This window comes from Babylonia areolata, chromosome 25 (assembly GCF_041734735.1).
Source record: "Babylonia areolata isolate BAREFJ2019XMU chromosome 25, ASM4173473v1, whole genome shotgun sequence".
Lineage (NCBI taxonomy): Eukaryota > Metazoa > Mollusca > Gastropoda > Neogastropoda > Buccinidae > Babylonia > Babylonia areolata.
In genome coordinates this window covers 26,749,614-26,773,986 of record NC_134900.1, presented here as the reverse complement: position 1 = coordinate 26,773,986, position 24,373 = coordinate 26,749,614, and the positions used below count along the sequence as shown (strand labels likewise).

Here is a 24,373-nt window from a genome sequence, read left to right as displayed (position 1 = left end):
CGAGAGAGAGAGAGTGTAAGTGCGTGTGCGCGCGCGCACGTGTGCCAGAATGTTTTTGTGTGCACACATTATGTGAGAGGCCGAAAGAGCTTCAACAAACCTTTACAGTACTTTCCACATTTACCCAGGCTTACAATTTCCGTGTATGACTTGGCGCTAGTTACTTTCAAGTACCCTGTACATTGTATAATGCACATAACCAGACTTCCTGCTTCATTGACCTCTCTTGCACAACACACACACACACACACACACACCTACCTCTTCCTTTCAAACATCAATTGTCGTCACTCATTACATTAATAAAATTTTCTTACACCTTTTCTTCCATCCCAAGCCCCCTCTTCCCAGCTAGTTTTATGCAACAAAATGTGTCCCAAGTGACAGGCTTAATCATCGCTTATCTTACATAACTGTTGGTGTGTGTCTTGCCTGCACTTGAAAAAGAATTGTCATTCTTCATTTTCTTCACATTACTAATACTGTGCTTGTCACAGTGCTTGAATGGAGAGATTCGAGATGGTTTATTCAATTAAGGCCATAGCCCCAAATGAATGGGGAATAATAACCGACTTTCACATGTGTCACTGCAATTGGTAATATAAACAACGCAACATCTTTCACAACAAATGATCAGTGAATGCAATGAATGAATAGAGAGAGAGAGAGAGAGAGGGGGGGGGATGCACACACACACACACAGATTGAGTGTGTGTGAGTCTGTGTGTGCGAGAGGGAGTGTGTGCATATGCAGGCATGCATATGTTGTGTGTGTATGCAGTGATGCATGTGTGTGTGTGGTGTGTGTGTGTGTGTGTGTGTGTGTGTGTGTTTTGTGATATTCTCCTACTTTCTTGGTGGCTGGTTGTTATCGACAACCATATGGAGTCGATGTATAAAAGAAAAACGTCACATACTACTTTACAGGATGAGCAGAAGTGGAAAGACAACATATACTGATAAAAAAAACACACCACTCATGCAAGCGAACACATGGAATATATATGAAAGAACAAACAGGAAATAAATAACAGCAAGAAAAAATGTTGAAAGGTTTTGCTGGGTTATAAATTCATATCTTTTGTTTCTTTGATTTGAAACAAATTACTAAGTTGTTTATATGTTAACTATTTCACCTTTAAAACTGAATTTCAGTCTGTTATCAGAATGAGCCTGAGAAAAAAAAAAAAAAAAAAAAAAAAAATCCCAGTATCTTATACAAAGCACTCTGCTGTCAGACATTTTCTTTTCACACAGGTTAGGAAGAGAACACTCACACACACACACACGCATACACACACACACACATTATATCCGGCAACACCTGAGTCACAAACTCTCACCAGCTATCACTTCCTTCTTGGCATCTTGTCAAACAGCTTAACCCGTCAACAGGAAAGTCACAGTTAAGTATGTGTACTTAAATAAATATTTATTTCCCTGTTTTGTGTACAATTAAATGATCAGACTGATTTTGCTGAACTATGGTAATAAAATAACTGAAAAAATAAAATTCAAAAGAAAGGATACTTGTTGCGTGCCGCTTTTCTCCCTAAGTAGGAGCTCAAAGTGCTTCACAATAAACATTATACACATTCACACACAAGAGATTACTTTCAAGAAAAGGAAGAAAAAAATGCATAAGGCATAAAACATATTCAAAGGCAACGTATTACGTTATTTATTCACACACACACACACACTCACTCACATGCACACACACACACACACACACACACAATTATATCCGGCAACACCTGAGTCACAAACTCTCACCAGCTATCACTTCCTTCTTGGCATCTTGTCAAACAGCTTAACCCGTCAACAGGAAAGTCACAGTTAAGTATGTGTACTTAAATAAATATTTATTTCCCTGTTTTGTGTACAATTAAATGATCAAACTGATTTTGCTGAACAATGGTAATAAAATTAAGTATGTGTACTAAAATAGATATTTATTTCCCTGTTTTGTGTACAATTAAATGATCAAACTGATTTTGCTGAACAATGGTAATAAAATTAAGTATGTGTAATTAAATAAATATTTATTTCCCTGTTTTGTGTGCAATTAAATGATCAAACCGATTTTGCTGAACAATGGTAATAAAATTAAGTATGTGTAATTAAATAAATATTTATTTCCCTGTTTTGTGTGCAATTAAATGATCAAACTGATTTTGCTGAACAATGGTAATAAAATTAAGTATGTGTATTTAAATAAATATTTATTTCCCTGTTTTGTGTACAATTAAATGATCAAACTGATTTTGCTGAACAATGGTAATAAAATTAAGTGTGTGTAATTAAATAAATATTTATTTCCCTGTTTTGTGTACAATTAAATGATCAAACTGATTTTGCTGAACAATGGTAATAAAATTAAGTATGTGTACTAAAATAGATATTTATTTCCCTGTTTTGTGTACAATTAAATGATCAAACTGATTTTGCTGAACAATGGTAATAAAATTAAGTGTGTGTAATTAAATAAATATTTATTTCCCTGTTTTGTGTACAATTAAATGATCAAACTGATTTTGCTGAACAATGGTAATAAAATTAAGTACGTGTAATTAAATAAATATTTATTTCCCTGTTTTGTGTGTAATTAAATGATCAAACTGATTTTGCTGAGCAATGGTAATAAAATTAAGTATGTGTAATTAAATAAATATTTATTTCCCTGTTTTGTGTGCAATTAAATGATCAAACTGATTTTGCTGAACAATGGTAATAAAATTAAGTATGTGTAATTAAATAAATATTTATTTCCCTGTTTTGTGTGTAATTAAATGATCAAACTGATTTTGCTGAACAATGGTAATAAAATTAAGTATGTGTAATTAAATAAATATTTATTTCCCTGTTTTGTGTACAATTAAATGATCAAACTGATTTTGCTGAACAATGGTAATAAAATTAAGTATGTGTAATTAAATAAATATTTATTTCCCTGTTTTGTGTACAATTAAATGATCAAACTGATTTTGCTGAACAATGGTAATAAAATAACTGAAAAAATAAAATTCAAAAGAAAGGATACTTGTTGCGTGCCGCTTTTCTCCCTAAGTAGGAGCTCAAAGTGCTTCACAATAAACATTATACACATTCACACACAAGAGATTACTTTCAAGAAAAGGAAGAAAATAATGCATAAAGCATAAAACATATTCAAAGACAACGTACTACATTATTCATTCACACACACACTCACACACACACACGCAGGCACACACACACTCACACACACACAGACATAGTGACATACACACCAGCAACCCAGAAACGTTTACATAATAATAATAATTCCCCTATCTCCACTTCTCAGAATCACCATATGCAGATATTCAAATATAAAAATATCACACACACATAAAAAGTTCACAAATCTTATCACAAAACTGAATGTCATATTTAAAAAACAAAAAAAAAACAAACAACAAAAAACACCTAATAAAAAAGAAGACAGAGGAAGAATGGTGACAGACATCCTGACCTGTAATCTCTGTTGTGACACAGCCATTATCTGTCGAGCATACTTCTGCTGACACACAGTGTTGTCCACACAGTGTTGTCCATTTTCATTGCGCTTTTTGTGTGGTATGTACATGGGCCGATGGCCTAAGTACAGTACACCGTTTTGATGTCTCACGTCCACTTGTCAGCTGAAGTCAAGGGATCAAACCAAGAACTGAAGAAGAGGAGCTGTTAAAAATGGTTTGATTATTTTGATGTCTTAAGTCCACTTGTCAGCTGAAGTCAAGGGATCAAACCAAGAACTGAAGAAGAGGAGCTGTTAAAAATGGTTTGATTATTTTGATGTCTTAAGTCCACTTATCAGCTGAAGTCAAGGGACTGAACAAAGGACTGAAGAAGAGGAGCTGTTAAAAATGGTTTATTTTGTCTCAGGTCCACTTATCAGCTGAAGTCAAGGGATTAACTCTCTCCATACGAACGGCAAAGAGACGACGTTAACAGCGTTTCTCCCCAATTACCACCATCAAAATATTACAAGCGGAAGGCTCTTACACTGAAGAGGTGATTGTTGACAAAGAATACCAGAATTCTGACGACGGAAGCTAAAGGTTGGATCATTGAGACACCCACTGGACATCCGACGGGTCTGTGTAGAGGAGAAGAGAGGACTGGCCGTACTGAGTGAGTTAAACAAAAGAGTGAAGAAGAGGAACTGTGAAAAATGGTTTCATCATTTTGTCCTAGATTTGTCTTAGGTTCACGTATCAGCTGAAGTCAAGGGACTGAACCAAGTGAAGACAAGGTCCCCTCAAAAAATGGGTGGATTCTGAACTGCACTGAAGTATAGCTGCAGTGAGAGGAGAAGAGGGCGAAATAATCTTCAAATAATTCCATTGGGGGGCTCAGCAACTCTTGTTTGTCCTCCATAAATTTCTCCCTTCCAAGTCAAATCATTTGACGCTGTAAGCGTCACAGAACACCTTCAATACTTAAAACATCAAAATGGTTTTGTTTTTTTATCAACCCCATCACATTCCTCAACACTATTCAGTTATTATAAAACAGAAACTTGTGTTTTTGAAAACTGACACAGCAATGTATGTGAAAAGTGAACATGGTACTACTACTACTAAATGTGTGGTGAGTGAACAGCACTGTTGACGAGTGCATGTGTGAAGTTTTAAAAGAATGAAATGAATAGTAGAATGTTCATAGTACAGCACAGTGCAATGAGGGTGTGTGTGTGTGTGTGTGTGTCTCACGTGAGCTTGCACATCTAAGTACGAATCAGTGAACATGTCTATGTACACATTTGTGCTGTTCAAAGCGTGTGTGCGCATGTGCATGATTCCACGAATATCTGCTCATGAACTAACATATATTTACGCATACTCAAGGGTGTGTCTGCTCTAACTATCAGAAACTACTATCATACAACAAGCAGAACCAAACAAAGCGAACCAAACCAATCCAACAGAAAATGCAGTCTTGTCAAAGAGGGTGAAGATAAACGCATGATTTATTGACTGTTCAATACAATGACATAACATAACACACACACAGACATCATGATACATCAGACTGCCATGTACACTTTACAGCTTTCATCAGGGCACACTGCCTGAGGCATCATGCGATATAATTCATTCTCTTTTTTTTTTTTTAAAGACTAATTGTCCTTCTTAAAGTACGCCAGCATCTAGTTCTACTCTTCACGAACTTCTGCTTCATTCATGTGCATTTTTACCTAACCAATTAAGCAGAAGACAAAGACAAAAGCAATAGAGAGAATGTTTAAACAAAGGGAAAAACACAATATGAAGAAAAGAAGAGAAACTTCTGGGCTCTAAGATGGGTCAGACACAGAAAAAGAAAGCAAAACTGGAAGGTGAAAAAGAGAGGGAAAACAGATGAACAAAGACAGAGAGAGGAAAAGGATATCCAATCAACAAATAAATAACAGACAACACAGAAAAAAGTGGGATGGAGGAAACAAAAGAGGAAAATATCAGGGGTTATACATATATAATATATATGTGACTACAGTCTCTACATGCAATCTACTACAAAACATAATTTCAAAAAACTCAGAGCTACCTCTAACATGATGACACCATCATAATCTACCTGAAAGTAAACGCCTATGATCTACTGTTCATCATTTTGTCATTATCTAATGCTCTTTGGCAATATCAACCAAATATATGACGAGAAGTGAACTTTGGCAATATCTGGAAGGAACGCTGGAAATGCATACACATGAGTACTTACTGCTGACTGGCAGGCAATTTTCCACCGTCAATCACAGATCAATTATTCTGGAAGGTTAAGCTGGATCAATTTACAAATCGGCAATCAATCTCTACAACAGAAATTCTTAATGTGAACCTTAATTCTTAATGTAAAATATTCCATACAGCTGTTAACGAGAAATGAATACGGAACTAGATAACATGCTCGATTATACTGCTATGAAATTGCATTTTTAGTAAAATTACTCTTTATTATTGTATTACTCTATATAAGGAAGAATCAATGAATGCGTAGTTGTTTATATATGGAAAATACAGATATATAAAAACACATTTAGAAAAAAAACAACAATCGCTTCTTTCTCAAAGAAACAACAGTTACAAGGAGTCATTTCTGATAAGGCCTAATTATGCTGTGTTTAATGCCCTTCGATTTTCCCCCTACATTTATATCAAAATATTTAAACAAAAACAAAAACAAAAAAGTCAAATCTAATTCAAAGTACTGACCTGGCCAAATGTTTTTAAAAGCTTGTCCATAATTCCTTAGCGTCTTCTTGCTTTCATTTAATATCTTACACCATAGGTTTACCTCTTGCTCTCTTTATAAAGTGATCGTTTTGGTTTTTCTCTACAAAGTCAAACGCACAAGGATGACTAGAGCACAGGGTCACACAATGCAGTTGTGAACTCTTCCCTAGAGTAATGTCAAAGTGCACAACTGATCTTTTTTCCACTACGGATACCCATGCACAATTTCTACCCATCTTCTCTGTGTTCAAGACGATAAATACAAGAGCTATCTATGCCTGATGACTTTGCAATGTCTGTCTGGTTTTCTGGAGCTGTGAACGACCGACTGCCTTCAACGCTCTCTGAATTTAATGTCCCATGCACTTGCTGTCTTCACACGGCAGTTCATTTACTCTGTGTGTGTGTGTGTGTGTGTGTGTGTGTATCAAATTTCTTATTTCAATGTATCAGTGGGCGAGTCCAGGCTCACACAAAACTCAGCACTCTTAAAAAAGTATTGCACAGTTTCTTTCAAATATGATTTTTTTTCAGGGGGTTGGAGGGAGGGGATGAAATTTCACTAATCATTACTGTGAAAAGTATAATGGAGCTGAAATCCTGCAGCCTCTAAAACCCACTCACACTAATTTGCAGATACTAAACTTATTTTCATAATCAGTGAAATATAATAATAGTAAACATCATCAAGCATAAATGACGACATTTAAAAGACCCGATTTCCCATCCAAAAGAAACTACTTGTCAAAGTAGCAAATTTCAAAATTAAAAATGTATGCAGACACCTATTGCAACCAAAATGTGCACGCACACACCGGCATACAAACACACACTCTCTCCCTCTCTCTAATTATGACCTTTAAAAGTGACAGCTCCCAAGAAAAAGAAGAGATGAACACATATTGCACACTGAATGACTTGGCATGTCTGTTCGCCACTAAAATGCCAAAAAATGCTTCATGGACAATTTCTTTTAATGGTAATCAATATGTAAAAAAAACTAATGATAATAACAAAACAAAATAAACAAACAAATTATCAACAAAAAAAAAGGAGGAAAATATGGAAAATAGGACAAAAAGGTGACTGATGACAATGTGTATATATATATTTCTTTTTTTTTTTTATTATTACAAGAAACATATGTACAAAGAAGCCAAACAAAATACAAGAGTGTCGTAACACAAGAACGGTCTATCCCACTGAGAAGTATCTTGAAACATCAATACAAAACTAATAATAATAATTTATATCTGCAATCTCAACACACACACACACATACACACACAAACACACAAGAAAAGAAGCACAGACAACATAAAAAAAAAAGAGAAAAATCAGAAGAGAACTGACACTGAATTAATTCCCTTTAGACAATGGATTCAGTGACAGATGGGCAAACACACACACACACACACAGACACACCACTTATCAGCAAAAGGGTGGTGTATGCAATTTGCACACTTTATCATGTGCAAGGAGCACACTTGCATGACATGTCACGCTTTCATGATTGTCCAACAGCACCCAGTACACCGGTCTTTCTCTCTCTCTCTCTCTAACACATACACACACACAAATATAGCTATTCTTCTTATCTACCTTAGTCATCCTGCTTCCTCTCACCATCAACATTTTCATATTTTATCTAGGGAAAGTTAAAGGGAGGGAATGCAAATGTAGAACAGAATGATGTTAATGCTAACATCAGTATTACAGACGAGTATGTGAAACAGTGGTGCACTGATTTCATCTACACCATGCAAAAACTGTGACAAGCGTTCTGGAAAGTGGACCTGTAATGACAAACCGAGTCACTCTGACTGAGGCCAGAGACAATCCACCTGAACAGTGTATGAACAAAACAAAAAAAGCAGAAACAAGCATTCTAAACAATGAAAAAAAGAAAGAAAAAAAAATCAGAGCATTTGAGCAATATACTTTTTTCCCCCTCCTGGATTCAAATCACTGTCTAAATCACAGAACAGTTTGCTCAGTACTTGCTGAATAACGAAATAAATGCTGAAAGCAAAATATAGATATAATTTCAATATTCCTACAATGTAAACAGAGCCACAAAAAGCAGCAAGGTCAAGGGTTAAATATAAACTTGAATCAGAAAAAAATGACAAAAAGCATCTATAATTTTACACACACACAAACACACACATATATATAAAAGCAACTCATTAAACATAACACAAAAGTAACAAAAACAATCCACAAATCAAAAATCCCTGGAAAACAACAAACAAACAGTTTAGACAACCTGCAAATACCTTAACATTTATATTCATAAAAATGCAACTTAAGTCATCAATTTCTGGAGGAAACTTCTTTAAAACAAAAAAAAAAAAAAAGAAGAAAAAAGAAGAAAAAAATTAAAAGGAAGCAAAATTAACCACAAAGTGAAATGCGTTTAATGAGAAGCAGAAAAAAGTGAGAGACCCCTCCCCATTCCCCCCACCCCCCCCCACCTGAATCTCCCGCCCCCCACCACTCCCGCTCTCCCCTTAATTATGATACTCAAACAGGACATTTATATACAGTGAGGCAGTGCAGAGTGAAAATTCTCAATGTATTCACAATGTGAAAGGTGACCCAAAACATAAGCTGTCAATCATTAGATATTTTTTCAAGCACTTGACCTTTTAAAGTGCCTCGCACTTAGAAAAAAAAATCAACCAAAAAAAAAAAAAGCATAACACACATTAAAAATTCAGATGAGCACGTTCTGAGTGCTCTTTACTTCTTACAAATGTACAAAAAATATACAGCTTTTTTTTCTTCTTTTTTACATACTTGTACATACCTATCATCCGCTCTCATGCATGGAAACTCTCTCTCTCTCTCACACAGCCCTTAGAGCCAGTCACTTATTTCCGGTGATTATGATATAAATAGAATAGCCACAAAAAAAACAACAAAAAAAACAACAAAACAAAAAACAACAACAACAAAAAAACAAGGAAACTCTCCAGAAGAGAAGTAGATGTAGAGTTAACAACTCTTCGTCAGATCTGCATCCCACTTCGCACAACAGTTAATATGCATTCATTCCTTGTGCGTGTGTGTGTGTGTGTGTGTGTGTGTGTGTGTGAACAGAGCGTATCTGGTGCATTCACATCAAAATGTGTGTGTGTACAAAAGATCTTCAATTTAAGTACTACCCCTTCTTTATTTGTGGGTATATTTTGCATACCCCCATCCCTTACTAAATAATTCCTACCTGACATGTTAATGTAGACATGTATTTGTTACTTTTTTATTTAATAATAAAAAAAAAAAAAAAAAAAAAAAAAAAAAAAAAAAAAAAAAAAAATCCCTACCTTCCACATGACAAAAAGACAATGAGGCAGCTCAACAGTCACAGCAATGACAGATGTGGAAATGGACTACATGTGTAGCACAGACTTTCTTTTGGCTAACATGACAACATGGTCCACACACTAATACTAGCAACAGGAAATTTCCACCTAAAGAATAAAGCAGAGAACTGCCATACAGTCTCAGTCTCCAACAGTGCTGGCCTCCACGAGATGTCGAAAGCGAAACAGACTGTATGGCAGACACATTCTTACTGACAACGGGACTAAAGCTTTCTATCATCTAGGCTTCTTTTGTAAAAGCCTTAGATTGTAAGCAAAACAAAGAAAATCGTTTAAGCTACTGACCAGCTTTTAAATCAGGACTTTTGGATCTGGGTTAAGGGATGCATGAAGTACCATAAAAGTGGGACTGAAAGTTTTTATTTCGATATATATCTTCTTAATAAATCACTTTTTTCCCCACTCCAGTGGAAATCAAATTACACTACAAGGCAGAATTCTCAGTGACAGCCAAATATGCTGCCAATACTTGTGCTGGTGTGTCTGTGTCTTGTGCGTATTCGCATGTGTGTGCGTGCTTGTGCGCATGCACATCTTTGCACAAGTTTGTGTGTGTGTGTGTGTGTGTGTGTGTGTGTGTGTGAGAGAGAGAGAGAGAGAGAGAGAGAGAGAGAGAGAGAGAGAGAGAGAGCGCACGCTAATCTGCAACTGCATGTGTGCTTGCATGCACGGCAAAAGTCTTGAGAAAAACAGATTTTTAAATATTTTAAAATAAAAGTGATACACATGAAAAGATTGAAAAGATGAGATTCTTTGATGGAGATTCTAAAACAATTTCTTTTTTTCTTTTTTCAAATAATAATTCCCAAATAAACTAAGCAGAAGGACAAACTAAACAAATCACCATCCAACCAACTAAGCATGATCTCATAAAATATCTAAGGGTTGGGAATATGAGTGGGTGTGTGGAAATCCAGCCCATCACATCAGCCAATTTACAAGACTGACATGTGCGATTCTCTTCATTCTAACAAATGCATCATAATCTTTGGATGTTTTCTGTTACAAGTTGATGATGGTCACAGAGATCAACGAGAACATTTTTTTTTTTTTTTTTTTTTTATTCTTTCACCTGATTTCAGTCTGTCTTGACCAACACAATTTATTAATAGCACACACACACACACAAATCAATGAAAAGTGTAGAAAGCCTGACCAAGCAAAGATCTCAGATCTTTAACAGTTGTTTCCCTTGCGTCAGTCTACTGAACTAAACAGCATGAGGAACATTCACACTCAAGATTCCTGGATTCAGATCTGCTCAAACAACCCAAATAAAGGGAAACAAAATCCTGCGGACAATGATGACCACTATGGAAGGGAAAAAAATATACGTTGCACCGAATGTGAAAACCGTAACATTATAAGTAATCTTCCATCGGATTTGAATATTCCAACACAAAACAAGTCTCTCTCCAAAATTCAACAAAAACTGATCATTCAATCATTCATCCTTCCTTTTCCACTGAATACTGCCATACATTAATAATTGCAATCTTGATATGATGATGATGAAATTCTAGTTTCCTTTACATTCAGTACACTGAATTAAGTATTGCTATATCACCCTTGCTATTCTGATTCATACCGCAACATCCGTTAAATCATCACAACAGACTGGGGAAAAAAATGTGAACCTTGTCTTTCACATTACCCAACTGCTTCCATTATGACACAATTCCAGATCTACAAGCATGTCAACATCGCAATGATCAAAACATGCATAGCACCCTGTGAAAACTGGAAATTTGCACAACAGCTTCAAAACACATTCAACAGGTACTTCATTAAAAAAAAAAAAAAAAGAAACAATAATATCAAAACAAAAGGAAATTTTCCTTTCAAAATTACACATGTGAATAAATGACACTTCCCCCCTTTTCTATTCAAACAAGAAAGAAGACAATTCACACACTGCAGTTTTAACCCCACATAGACAATTCACACACTGCAGTTTTAACCCCATATAGACAATTCACACACTGCAGTTTTAACCCCACATAAGTTCAGAGTGCTGGAGGGTTGGGGAAGTGACTGAATATTTACACACACAAAGTCATACAGGCTGCAGTATTGTTGTACCCAGTCATAAATGCTTCACGGTAATGCCAACATCAATAAATAATAAAAGACAAGTTTCCATCAGTGAGGGGGGGAAAAAAAATGGTGTGCACATAACGATGTGACCAGGTAGTATACACTGATACCACCCCACTGCACCCACTTTTTTCTTTCTTATTTAAAAAAATCAACAACAAAAATCAACATGCTATCTGCTTTCAGGATTATGACATATTTCCACTGAACGACACGCTATGGAACCTGTCCCATCATGCCAACAACTACATTCTGTGACCCCAACATGTAAACTGACAGCTCAAAAATAGCATCAATTTTGTGCTAAAAACATAAGCTCACATTCTTGACACAAAAACAATAACTTCACAGGTCCCTACTGCACCTAAAGAAAGGGACCCATGTGGGTCCTGCACCCTGACAGTAAATAACTCTATCAGTTTTCCACCGACAAACTACCTGTTCATCTTATAAGGTGACGAATCGTGCAGAATCAAACTTATCTGGAACTCAGTGGTGGGCTATGGAACACCAACAGGGAAGGGAGAGGTAAAAGAAACATAAAAAAAAAGAAAAAAGAATGAAATCACAACGATCAACCAGAAAGGGGAGGCAATAAACATCAATAATAATCACAATAATAAAGGACGAGGGGGAAAGAAAGAAAGAAACAAAGACACATCAATTCACAGCTCAAGGGAAAGGAGCAGACGTCAGGTAAAAACAACAAAATGAAAGTGAAGGACAGACAATAAAAAGACGGGTGACAGCAGACACAGTCACAGACCAAGTGAAGCTATACATATATATATATATATATATATATAAATATAAATCCAGGAGACAGAAAAGATTAGGCAACACCACAATATCCATAAAAAAAAAAAAAACGAAAAAAAAAAGAAAAAAAGAAGAAGACACCCATGGCTAACAGAACTCGCTGTCTCAACATGCGCACTAACTGGCACACCAAAACAGATGAAGGCAATATCTCCACGGCATGTTGACTAAAGCCGGATGATTGATGCTGATGCCGATGATCATGATGATGCTTCTTCCTCCCCTCCTCCTCCTCCTCCTGCTGCCGACTCTACAAGCAGAGGACACAGCCAGCACGACAACAACAGGAGCTACTACGAGTCCAACAGAGAAGGGTCATTGGCCGTAAGAACATAGGGGTCTACCTGTTCGGGCGGGGCATTGCGAAGCCGCTGGGCCACAGTTTTCTTGCCCTTGCTGCTGCTGCCGCTGGAACCGGTGCCGCTGCCCACTGCACCACCACTACCAGCAAGGCCACTGACTGCAGTGCTGGTGGGGGTGGTGGTTTCACTGCCGGCCTTCTCTCCCCCTTCCCGTAGCTTCATCAGGTTCTGAGTCTGTAGGACAATGAGGATGTTCAAATGTCATAGGATGTTCAAATGTTACATCCAAACAGGAAAGGTTTTTGAGGGGGTTGTTCCCCCCCCCCCCCAAGATCACTGTGACCTACTGATGCAGACTCCAGCAGGGGTCTGATTCCTGTCCTGTTTTTCAAAATATTACTCTGCTCAAGCAGAGAGATCAAAAGTAGATGCGGCTGGTAGCCTCCAAAAGTATATTACCTCCTGTCTGTTTATGTATGCAGCATCCCCTTTGACCCAAAATTACGCTCAATCCAACAAAATGTATTGTGACCCACTGGTGCAGACTCCGGCAGAAGTCTGATTCTTGTCCCGTGCAAAATACTACATCAGCTTGGGCAGAGAACTCCTTCTATGGTGTGCAGATGGGGAGATCTACATAAAAGTGAAGGAAAAGCTGTACCATTTATCAATTCCTTTCCCTACCCCCCTTTTTAACAAGTTATTTTTGGGGGTTTTTTGTCTGTCATGATGTAAAACTTGTGTGAAAAAGTAATACACAAAAAAGAGAGAGAAAAAAGAGAAGTAGCAGCACAACACCCTTCTGCCCCTCACCATTCCTCAAGGTGCCACACCACTTCTCAGTGCAGCCTGCAACTGGAGTTTCTCATGTGCAAGCTGCTTTTTCTCCTTTCAATTTTTTTTTTTTTTTTAAACAAGTCACACCACAAAGTAGAATCACAACACCCCCCCCCCCCATCCCCTTCCAAAAAAAAATTCCTTTTTTTTTTCTTAAACATGTCCGACCACAAAGTAGCATCACCCCCCCCCCCACCCATCTCTCCCCAAAAAACAAACTGCCCCTTCAATTTTTTTTAAAACATGTCACACCACAAAGTAACAACACCCCCCCCCCCCCTCATCCCCCCAAAAAAACAAACTCCTCCTTCAGTTTTTTTTTTTTTTTTTTTTTTTTAACATGTCACACCACAAAGTAAGAACACTCCGCTCCCCCCCACCCCCAAATCCTCCCAAAACAAACTCCCCCTTATGTTTTTTTTAAAACATGTCACACCACACAAAGTAACACCCCCCCCCCTCATCCCCCTCCCCAAAACAAACTAACCCTTCATTTTTTTTTTAACACATGTCACACAACAAAGTAACAACCCCCCCAAAAAAAAACAACAACTCTCCCTTCAATTTTTTAAAAAAAAAACATGTCACACCACAAAGTAATACCCACCCCCAACCCACCCCCCAAAAAACCCCCCAAACTCCCCCTTCAATTTTTTTTTTCAAACATGTCACACCACAAAGTAACATTATCCCCCCCCCCGTCCCCCCTCACCCCCTCCCTACCCCCCCACAGTTCCATACCACTTCTCTCAGCGTGGCCTGCAGGCGGTGTTTCTCGTGAGTGAGCTGCTCTATCTCCTCCAGGTTGCGCTGTTTCTTGGTGCTGGTCATCTCCAGCAGGGCGATGGTGGAGTCCTTCTCACTGATGGCCGCCTGGACCGCCTCTTGCCTGTCACACACGGCCGGCCGTACAGTGTTTTGCTTTTAGCTGTCACTTGTCATTCACCTTAAAATCTTCTACTTGAGTTCTGGTCAACAAAAATGTGTGTACTTTCAGAATAATAATTAAAAAAACACAAGAGAGGCAAGGCCTTCAAGACTCACTTGTGATACACTTAAAAAAAAAATCAAGCTTTTTATGTATCGAGTATAATTTCAAAATGTAACATTTAAGATGAGAAAGATCAGTTTAAAGCAAATTAACTCCCCTAGCATTACAGAGTAATTTCCCTTTTTTACTATCTGCATCAAAACGTTTGCAAAATAAATAAAACTTCCATGCTTAGCAAAAGAAGTTCCTGTTTGAACAAAAAATGATAATAATGACTGCTCTAGCTGTTGGGTCAGAATATCAGATCAAAGTGCCAAGTTTAGAGAATACAAAAAAATATAAATATAACAGTAAATGCAGTTTGCATATAATTAGGCTTCATTCTTTATTTTTTTTGTGCCCATCCCAGAGGCGCAATATTGTTTTAAACAAGATGACTGGAAAGAACTGAATTTTTCCTATTTTTATGCCAAATTTGGTGTCAACTGACAAAGTAGTTGCAGAGAAAATGTCAATGTTAAAGTTTACCACGGACACACAGACAGACAACCGAACACCGGGTTAAAACACAGACTCACTTTGTTTACACAAGTGAGTCAAAAAAGTGTACTCTACATACACTGACAAAAAACTGAAACTTTTGTTCCAATGATATCTGGACCCTCACCTGTCGTGCTTTCACTCAGGTGTGTGTGTGTGTGTTCTTTCCTCTTACTTTCTTTCACTCTCCATGATGTTGTGGAGCCAACAGGTTTAAAAATAGCAAGAAACACCCAGCTTTAATCAGTCAATACATTCAGGGTCAGTTCACCATCAGCACTCACTCTTTAACCTTTGACTTCTGGAACTATTTGTAATTTTTGCCATAAAACACATCACAAAACTCTAACTCCCCCCCCCCCCCCACCCCCCCCCCAAAAAAAAAATCACTAAAATTAAAAAAATGCTCAAAAGCATGTACAAGTATTGTTTTTTTGAAGGAAAATGAATGGAAAATATATTTCTCATAAGTTTGATGTTGACAGTATCAGGGGGAACAGGGGAAGATATCACAGATTTTTAGAAAAACAACAAGACATCATTTGAAAAAAGAAAAAAAAGAAGAAGAAAAAATCAAGGCCATGTATTTCATGGGTGGAAATGCTGCTGAAATATTTGCAAATGCATTGAACACAACAACCAAGTGCAATAACATCGTTTTCCTCCATTATCATGCTGTTCTGTACAAAAACACCCTATATAAACACTCACACACACCCAATGACAAAACACAACACAGGAAGACAACAAAAAGAAATAACAGAAAGTAGCAAACTCGACCATATAATCCAGTCCAGTGCACGTACTGCTGCTAGCCCGTGATTTCATACACCTCTTTCAGGTGTTCCACGACTAACTTACTTCATTTCATACACCTCTTCCAGGTGTTTCTGTCGCTCTGCCCCCATCCGTTTGAGTTTGGCGTCACGGTCCTCCAACTGCCGCGTCAGTGTGGCTAGCTTGCTGGTGTACTCGCGGGATGACGCTTGCATGCCTTCCACTTCCTTCCGCATATCTTCCATCTGGGGTGGGAGGGGGGCATAAGGCAGGAATATAGCTGGTTAGTCTGGAGTGTGTGTGTGTGGGGGGGGGGAGGGGGGGTATGAATGTGTCTCTGTGTGTTCTGTGAGAGAGAGAGAGAGAGAGAGAGAGAGAGAGAGAGAATGTGAGTGTGCATTTTCACCTAACCAGATAGATGTAACAAATATAAACAGTTGGCAGGTATATTCAATCTACCTAAATGGACAGGTGTAAGAAACAGTTATCAAGCAGATCTCTGAGATTGATTTAACAAGGCAGAAACAAAGAATTCTGAATGCTAGATGCACACACTGTATTACCACCCAAGTTTTCACAATCTAAATATGACCTAAGGCTGACCTGTAACAACCTACACTGCTACACAGGTTATGTTTAGGGAAATACCAAGTTTTCAAAATCTAAAGATTTAAACACAAATATACCCATGGCTGACTCGTGCCTACCAAAGCTTTATGCACAGGTTATGGTAAAGGAAATACCAAGTTTTCACAATCCAAATATATCAAACACAAATGTACTCAGAACTAACCAGTTACCACTTCGGCCTGGCCATACATGTTATGATAAGGGAAATACCCAGTTTACACAATCCAAATATTCAAACACAAATGTATTCAGAAGTGACTAATTATTATCTAGGTTTGCAACACAGGTTATGGTAAAGGAAATACCCAGTTTTCACAACCAAAATATCCTCATGGCTTACAAATTACTACCAAAACCTGTCACACAGGTTTTGTTGATGGATATGCCCTGTTTTCACAATCCAAATGATTATTCAAATCTCACATAATTACCAGTTTTCACAATCTACATAATCATTAAAATACACATGTACTCACAGCTGACTTGGAAGAATCAATCTGGGACTGTAATTCCACCATGTCCATCTCTCGTTGTGCAGTGATGCGTACACTCTCCCTCAGGGCTTCCTCCAATTCTTCTATCCGTTCGTTCTTCTGCTCTATGGTTGTCTGTAATGTACATGATAAAAGGTTAACAGCATTCGTTCGCTCTGCTCTATGAGGTTGTCTATATGTAGATGATAAAAGGTTAACAGCGTTCGTTCGCTCTGCTCTATGAGGTTGTCTGTATGTACATGATAAAAGGTTAACAGCATTCGTTCATTCTACTCTACAGTTGTCTGTAATGTACATGATAAAAGGTCAACAGCGTTCGTTCTTCTGCTCTATGGTTGTCTATATGTACATGATAAAAGGTTAACAGCGTTCGTTCTTCTGCTCTATGGTTGTCTGTAATGTACACATAAAAGGTTAACAGCGTTCGTTCTTCTGCTCTGTGGTTGTAATGTACATGATGAAAGGTTAACAGTGTTTGTTCATTCTGTTCTGTGGTTGTCTGTAATGTACATGATAAAAGGTCAACAGCGTTCGTTCTTCTGCTCTATGGTTGTCTGTAATGTACATGATAAAAGGTTAACAGTGTTCGTTCATTCTGCTCTATGGCTGTCTATATGTACATGATAAAAGGTTAACAACGTTTGTTCATTCTGCTCTATGGTTGTCTGTAATGTACATGATAAAAGATTAACGGTCACAAGGCCTTTTATGGTTGTAGGGGTGAATTCATATCCACTGTTTCTAGCCAATTATCATCAATGGCCTGCATCAAGGGAAGCAAGCAAGTTTGATGTGCGATGTTCTCTACTAAGCTCCAGGATGGATTACATCCCTTCGACTTTGGTGAAAATCCAATACAGATATGCAGCTCAAGTTTTTTGGTTTTTTTCTACTTTGTATTTTGTGTTTCTTTTTACCACAACAGATTTCTCTGTGTGAAATTCAGGCTGCTCTATAAAGTGCGCCACCATTTTTTTTTTTTTTTTTTTTTTTTTTTTTAGTATTTTTTCCTGCGTGCAGTTTTATTTTTTCCTACTGAAGTTGATTTTTCTACAGAATTTTGCCAGGAACAACCCTTTTGTTGCCATGGGTTCTTTTACGTGTGCTAAGTGCATGCTGCACATGGGACTTTGGTTTATCGTCTCATTCGAATGTTGCTACATTTTGTCCATAATCATTTGGAGTGAGATTATAAATATGAAATTTACCATATCTAAGAGGTGTGGGATGAGGAGGTGCTACAGCTGATAGTTTTGCTTACTTAATAATTTAAACAGTAAGCGATGTATCAGAATTCTTACTTGTTCAGTTATGTTGACTTGGACTTGCTTAGTTGGTTGCAGACAATAGTGCAACTTTCTCTTCAATGCTCACCATTTCTCTCTCTCTCTCTCTCTCTCAGTTTGTCTCTTTTTCAACATCAACAAGCAAATTACACTTTCCTCACCGTTCTAAAAATCAACACAACACACATTTACACAAACACACACATACATTCACAAACACTCACACTCACACACTCTCACATACACACACAGATATACATTCATGAACACACACTCTCACATACACACATACTCTTTCACACACAATCTCTCTCTCTCTCTCTCTCACCCAAACACATTCTCTCTCTCACACCCAAACACACACTCTCTCTCTCTCTCTCACACACACAAACCCTCTCTCTCTCACACACACACACACACACACACACACTCTCCTGAGATTTTCAACCCAGACAACTGATGCCCACGGAAACACAAGACACGTACAGACAGCTGCGAGGCGTCGTCGGTGAAGGAGTCTTCTCGTTTTCGTGCCTCCTCCAGGAGCTGTGCGTTCTTCTTCTTCTCCGTCTGCTGGTTACGTTTCAGGGTGCCCACCTTCTGCCGGTACTCCTTGATCACACTGCAACACACACACACACATACATGTATACATGCACAATCACACACACACACACACACACTCACAAAAACATACGCACACACACACAAATACACACAAACTCATTCTCACACAGACACAATCACACACAGACACACACCTTACACATGATGATGAATTTTGTTCAATGTCCCGATACAAATACTGGTGATTGAAGACATTTTGTTACAGTATTGATTTTTTTTTAATATATTTGAGTGTTATCACTCAGTAAATGAGGGGGAGGGGGATCAAATGGGCATCATACACACACAAACACACAAGCGCCACACACACATGCAAACACAAAAAATATGTACACACACACACACACAATTTAAAGTGTTATCATGATCCACAGTCAACACACAAAGACAAACCAAATCCAATACACTCATCCAGTTCAAATGAGCATGTAACAACATCATCAGTAGCCAGCAATAGCAGCCAACTAACTCTACTTTGGTATGGCCATGTAACAAGATCCACTGGATCCTCCTTTATCCATCTTACCTCTGAGCGATGTGTTAAGTATTATTTTCCTCCTTTCACTACAAGCCTGATTCCTTGCATCCTCCTGATTGCCCTTCTCTACTGTACGAGGAGTTTGTGCCACACAAATACCACACATCATTCTTTCCCTCCTTTCGCTAAAACCTTCAAGCCTTACTCTTCCATCTCTGTGATCTGCCCTTTCCCAATATATGGTGAGATTGTGCTGTATGAGTACCACAATATTAGCATTATTATTTGATCCAACCGTTTTGGTGCTTTGGGTGGTTTCCCATGTCAGTGTATGTGCAGACTGGCATGTGCCTGAAGCCCCTTTGTGTAAGCATGCACGCAGAAAATCAATACACACACTTACGATTCTGTAATCCATGTCAGCATCCGGTGGATCATAGAAACAAGAACATACCAAGCCTCCACACCCACGAAAACCCCCAAGTATCACGGCCTACACAGCAGGGTAAAAAATAGCCATGCACGTAAAAACCCACTCATGCAAGTATGTGAGTGACCTTGGGAGCAGCAGCCCACAAATGCAGAAGAAGTATCATTATTATTATCATTGTTTCCCTCCTTTCACACAGGGAGGTGCCATGGTAAAAAATCAGTAAGGTGTTTCCCTCCTTTCACACAGGGAGGTGCCATGGTAAAAAATCAGTAAGGTGTGTCCCTCCTTTCACACAGGGAGGTGCCATGGTAAAAAATCAGTAAGGTGTTTCCCTCCTTTCACACAGGGAGGTGCCATGGTAAAAAATCAGTAAGGTGTTTCCCTCCTTTCACACAGGGAGGTGCCTTGGTAAAAAAATCAGTAAGGTGTTTCCCTCCTTTCACACAGGGAGGTGCCACTGTAAAAAATCAGTAAGGTGTTTCCCTCCTTTCACACAGGGAGGTGCCACTGTAAAAAATCAGTAAGGTGTGTCCCTCCTTTCACACAGGGAGGTGCCTTGGTAAAAAAATCAGTAAGGTGTTTCCCTCCTTTCACACAGGGAGGTGCCACTGTAAAAAATCAGTAAGGTGTTTCCCTCCTTTCACACAGGGAGGTGCCACTGTAAAAAATCAGTAAGGTGTGTCCCTCCTTTCACACAGGGAGGTGTCATGGTAAAAAATCAGTAAGGTGTGTCCCTCCTTTCACACAGGGAGGTGCCATGGTAAAAAATCAGTAAGGTGTTTCCCTCCTTTCACACAGGGAGGTGCCTTGGTAAAAAAATCAGTAAGGTGTTTCCCTCCTTTCACACAGGGAGGTGTCATGGTAAAAAATCAGTAAGGTGTTTCCCTCCTTTCACACAGGGAGGTGCCTTGGTAAAAAATCATTAAGGTGTTTCCCTCCTTTCACACAGGGAGGTGCCTTGGTAAAAAAATCAGTAAGGTGTTTCCCTCCTTTCACACAGGGAGGTGCCACTGTAAAAAATCAGTAAGGTGTTTCCCTCCTTTCACACAGGGAGGTGCCTTGGTTAAAAATCAGTAAGGTGTTTCCCTCCTTTCACACAGGGAGGTGCCTTGGTAAAAAAATCAGAAAGGTGTTTCCCTCCTTTCACACAGGGAGGTGCCATGGTAAAAAATCAGTAAGGTGTTTCCCTCCTTTCACACAGGGAGGTGTCATGGTAAAAAATCAGTAAGGTGTGTCCCTCCTTTCACACAGGGAGGTGCCATGGTAAAAGATCAGTAAGGTGTGTCCCTCCTTTCACACAGGGAGGTGCCATGGTAAAAGATCAGTAAGGTGATGTGTTTGTGATCCAGTGGTACGGGTTCGATCCCCTCTTTTGGCACAGAGTTGTGTCCATCAGAAAGGCACATCACTCAGATTTTCCTCACCCCACCCAGGTGTATGGGTACCTGGCTTGGGGAAGGTTACAACAGCACAAGGAGAGGACTGGGCCTCCCTGCCTACCTATGCCCAGCCCTACACAGTGGATATGAATGCACTGCTGTCAGGGCCCATAAAAGGCTGTGGGACCTTTTAACCTTTTACAGGCTGTGGAATTCTCCAGGTGAGTTTCCTCAGAAAATCGGCTGGAGTCCTGGGGCTGCCTGATGCCCCTGGTGGGGTGCATGGAGGCAAAGCCCCGAAAACGGAAATCAGTGATTCTTAAGAGGTTTGGGGGGCCTCTCATGAAAGCTAAAACAATAATTCACAGTTTCTTCTTGGACCCCCAAGAAAAAAACAGGGCGGTCCTCTTCCTCTCCTACTTCAACAGTTTGTGACAACCATTCCCATCCCCACTTATCTGCAATGCTTTCTTCGTTACAAAAATACGTGGCCACGATTCACCACTCAAGACATGCTTGCCGTTTGAAAATTACAAGATGGCGATTAAAGCAAAAGTAACGTCACTGTATAGATGAAAAACTGAACCCAGCTCAAAACGAAAAACTGAACCTGGCTTGAAACGGACTGGACTGAAATCAACTGCTTTTCTGCTGAAAACAGCATATCTGCTGAGAGTCCACGTAAAAATTTTATTTTATTTCATTCCTCTGAAATCAACTGCTCTTCCTCTGAAAATAGTGTAACCACTGACAGTCCACTGAAAAAATTTATATTATTTTTTCCTCTAAAATCATCTGCTCTTCCGCTGAAAATAGTGGATCCACTGACAGTCCACTGAAAAAATTCATTTTATTTTTTCCCTCTGCAATAAAACCACTCTTCCGCTGAAAACAGCGGATCCGCTGCTAAGAGTTCCCCAGCCCGCCTGCTTTTTTTTCCTCTTTCACCCCAAGCGTCAATCAAGCCCTTACTCCTGCATGTCGGTGATCTGGGCTTCCTTCTCCTTCTTGTCCTCCTCCAGCTCAGACACCTTCTTCTGCAGCTCCTCCAGCAGGTTGGGGGCCGGGGCCTCTCCTCCGTCCTCCTCCCCCCCGTTCACCTGTGGCCCCTCGGCCATGCTGCTGGGGTCCCCTGCAGAGGTCCACAGGTCCGAGTCCTGCACTGGGTCTGTCTGCATCTCGGCTGTAGCCACCTCTTTGCTCTGCGGAAATGCGCAGGATGTAGGGAGGTGAGAAGCGAAACGAAAAGAAAAATGAAGTTTTGTTTTTCCTAAGGGTACTGAGATTAGCATGATAACAACAATCATGTTGTTGTTTGTTTTTGTTTTTTCACCCAGCACTGAGGTACAAAATCAAGTTTAAAAAAAAAAAAGTACAAGAAAAGAAAATCCAAGAAAACTGAGTTAGGAAGAAAGAGAGGAAGCAAGAGAAATAGGTGGGGATAGGCAGAGAGAGAGAGAGAGGGAGAGGGAGAGAGAGAGAGAGAGAATTTGCTGTTTAGGGATGATTTAGATGAAACAGGAGAGAGAGAGAAGGGTGAGGAGAGAGAGAGAGAGAGAGAGAGAGAGACAGACAGACAGACATACAGACACAGACCTAGACAGACAGAGATAGAGAGAGTGAGAGAGAGAATGATTTAGATGAAACAAAAGAGAGAGAGAGAGAGAGAGAGAGAGAGAGAGAGAAAGGGAAAGAGAAAGGGAAAGAGAAAGAGAGACCAACTCAGAGACAGAGAGGGAGAGTCAAATGTTTGAATGTATTTTAAAGAAAATGACAAGGACATAAATGTACATAACATGTATAGGCATGAGAGAGAGAGAGAGAGAGAGAGAGAGAGAGAGAGAGAGGGAGATGAAGGGAAAAAGACAGGAGTTTGAGAGAAGGGAAATCAGGATGAGCCACAACCCTCTGAACTCTGACACCCTCCACCCATCCAACATCCTACTTCACAGCAGTCCACAACACCATCATCAAAGTGACAGAAGACGAAGGAAACCAGTCCTCTTACAGACTGCGTGGTGGACTCCTGTGCAGCAGCCTCCAGTTGTCTCATCTTGGCGTCAGCCTGGAACTTCTGGGCCCTCAGTTCTGCGGCTTCCTCTCTCAGCTCACACAGCTCCGTCTGACATGTGGAGAAAGGAGTCGATGGTTCAATCAGGGTTCCCAGGTGGTGGGCATGAAGCCAAAAAAGGACCTTTAAAGGACTTTATAAGGACCTCAAATCAGTTTAAAAGGACCTTTGCCGACATGACTTTACAGTACACCCCAATCTATTTGACATGCAGAACAGCAGACACTTACCTCTCATAAACGGAAGAACAGCTAATCCCATTTGACTGTCGTATTTAGTCTTTGCAATTCACGTCACTGTAGGCTAGGCCTAAGCAAAGCAGCAGCAGCAGGCGTGACTCACAGCCACTGTACTACGCTTCGCGTCTGCCACCAAGCAGAAAGCGCACTACTGTTAGGGCCTAGGCCTATAGGCTGTATCCTCCTACAGTAAGTACTGAGTTTCAGACGATCGCGTCAGCATCTTTCAACGCGCTTTGCAACTTGCGGTTTTGGTGTCGAAGGTGTTTCAGTTTCGTTCTCAAGTCTCTTTCTCTTCATAAAACAGGACTTAACAGTACCTTTCAAAAATTAAAAGGACCTCCTGATGAGTTAAAAGGACCAACTTGCTGAATCAAAGCACTTAAAAGGCCTTTTGACCAAAATCCAATTCCTAAGGACTTAAAAGGACTTGAAAGGACCCTACGAACCTTGTTCAATTCTCTATAGTTACTCTTCCTTTATCCATGAGAGGAAAGGCGAACAATGGTTCATTTCTCTACCATTACCCATCCACACAACAGTCACTTTATCTATCCATTTCCTATCCACACAATCATTTTATCTATCCAGACCAATGACAGATTTCTAATAACATTTCATTCCATATTCACTTAAAAACACTCCACTAACACTACACACATTGCAAACACAGATATATCATGGTGACACAACTAACATAACAAGGCGTTCAAAACTAAACCT

The 24,373-nt window shown here is 39.2% G+C and overlaps 1 protein-coding gene across 2 annotated transcripts in view; it reads right to left on the bottom strand.

Moving 5' to 3' along the window:
* LOC143299762 (ERC protein 2-like) overlaps positions 1–24,373 on the bottom strand; it is a 61,315-nt gene that overhangs the window by 12,110 nt on the left and 24,832 nt on the right. For both annotated transcript variants that reach the window (XM_076613157.1, XM_076613158.1), the window contains 7 exons: positions 23,349–23,462; positions 22,313–22,542; positions 18,910–19,045; positions 17,120–17,251; positions 16,098–16,258; positions 14,447–14,594; positions 12,911–13,102 (listed from right to left, as the gene is read on the bottom strand). In XM_076613157.1, the coding sequence (XP_076469272.1) occupies positions 12,911–13,102; positions 14,447–14,594; positions 16,098–16,258; positions 17,120–17,251; positions 18,910–19,045; positions 22,313–22,542; positions 23,349–23,462 (1,113 nt within the window). The remainder of the gene's footprint in view (positions 1–12,910; positions 13,103–14,446; positions 14,595–16,097; positions 16,259–17,119; positions 17,252–18,909; positions 19,046–22,312; positions 22,543–23,348; positions 23,463–24,373) is intronic.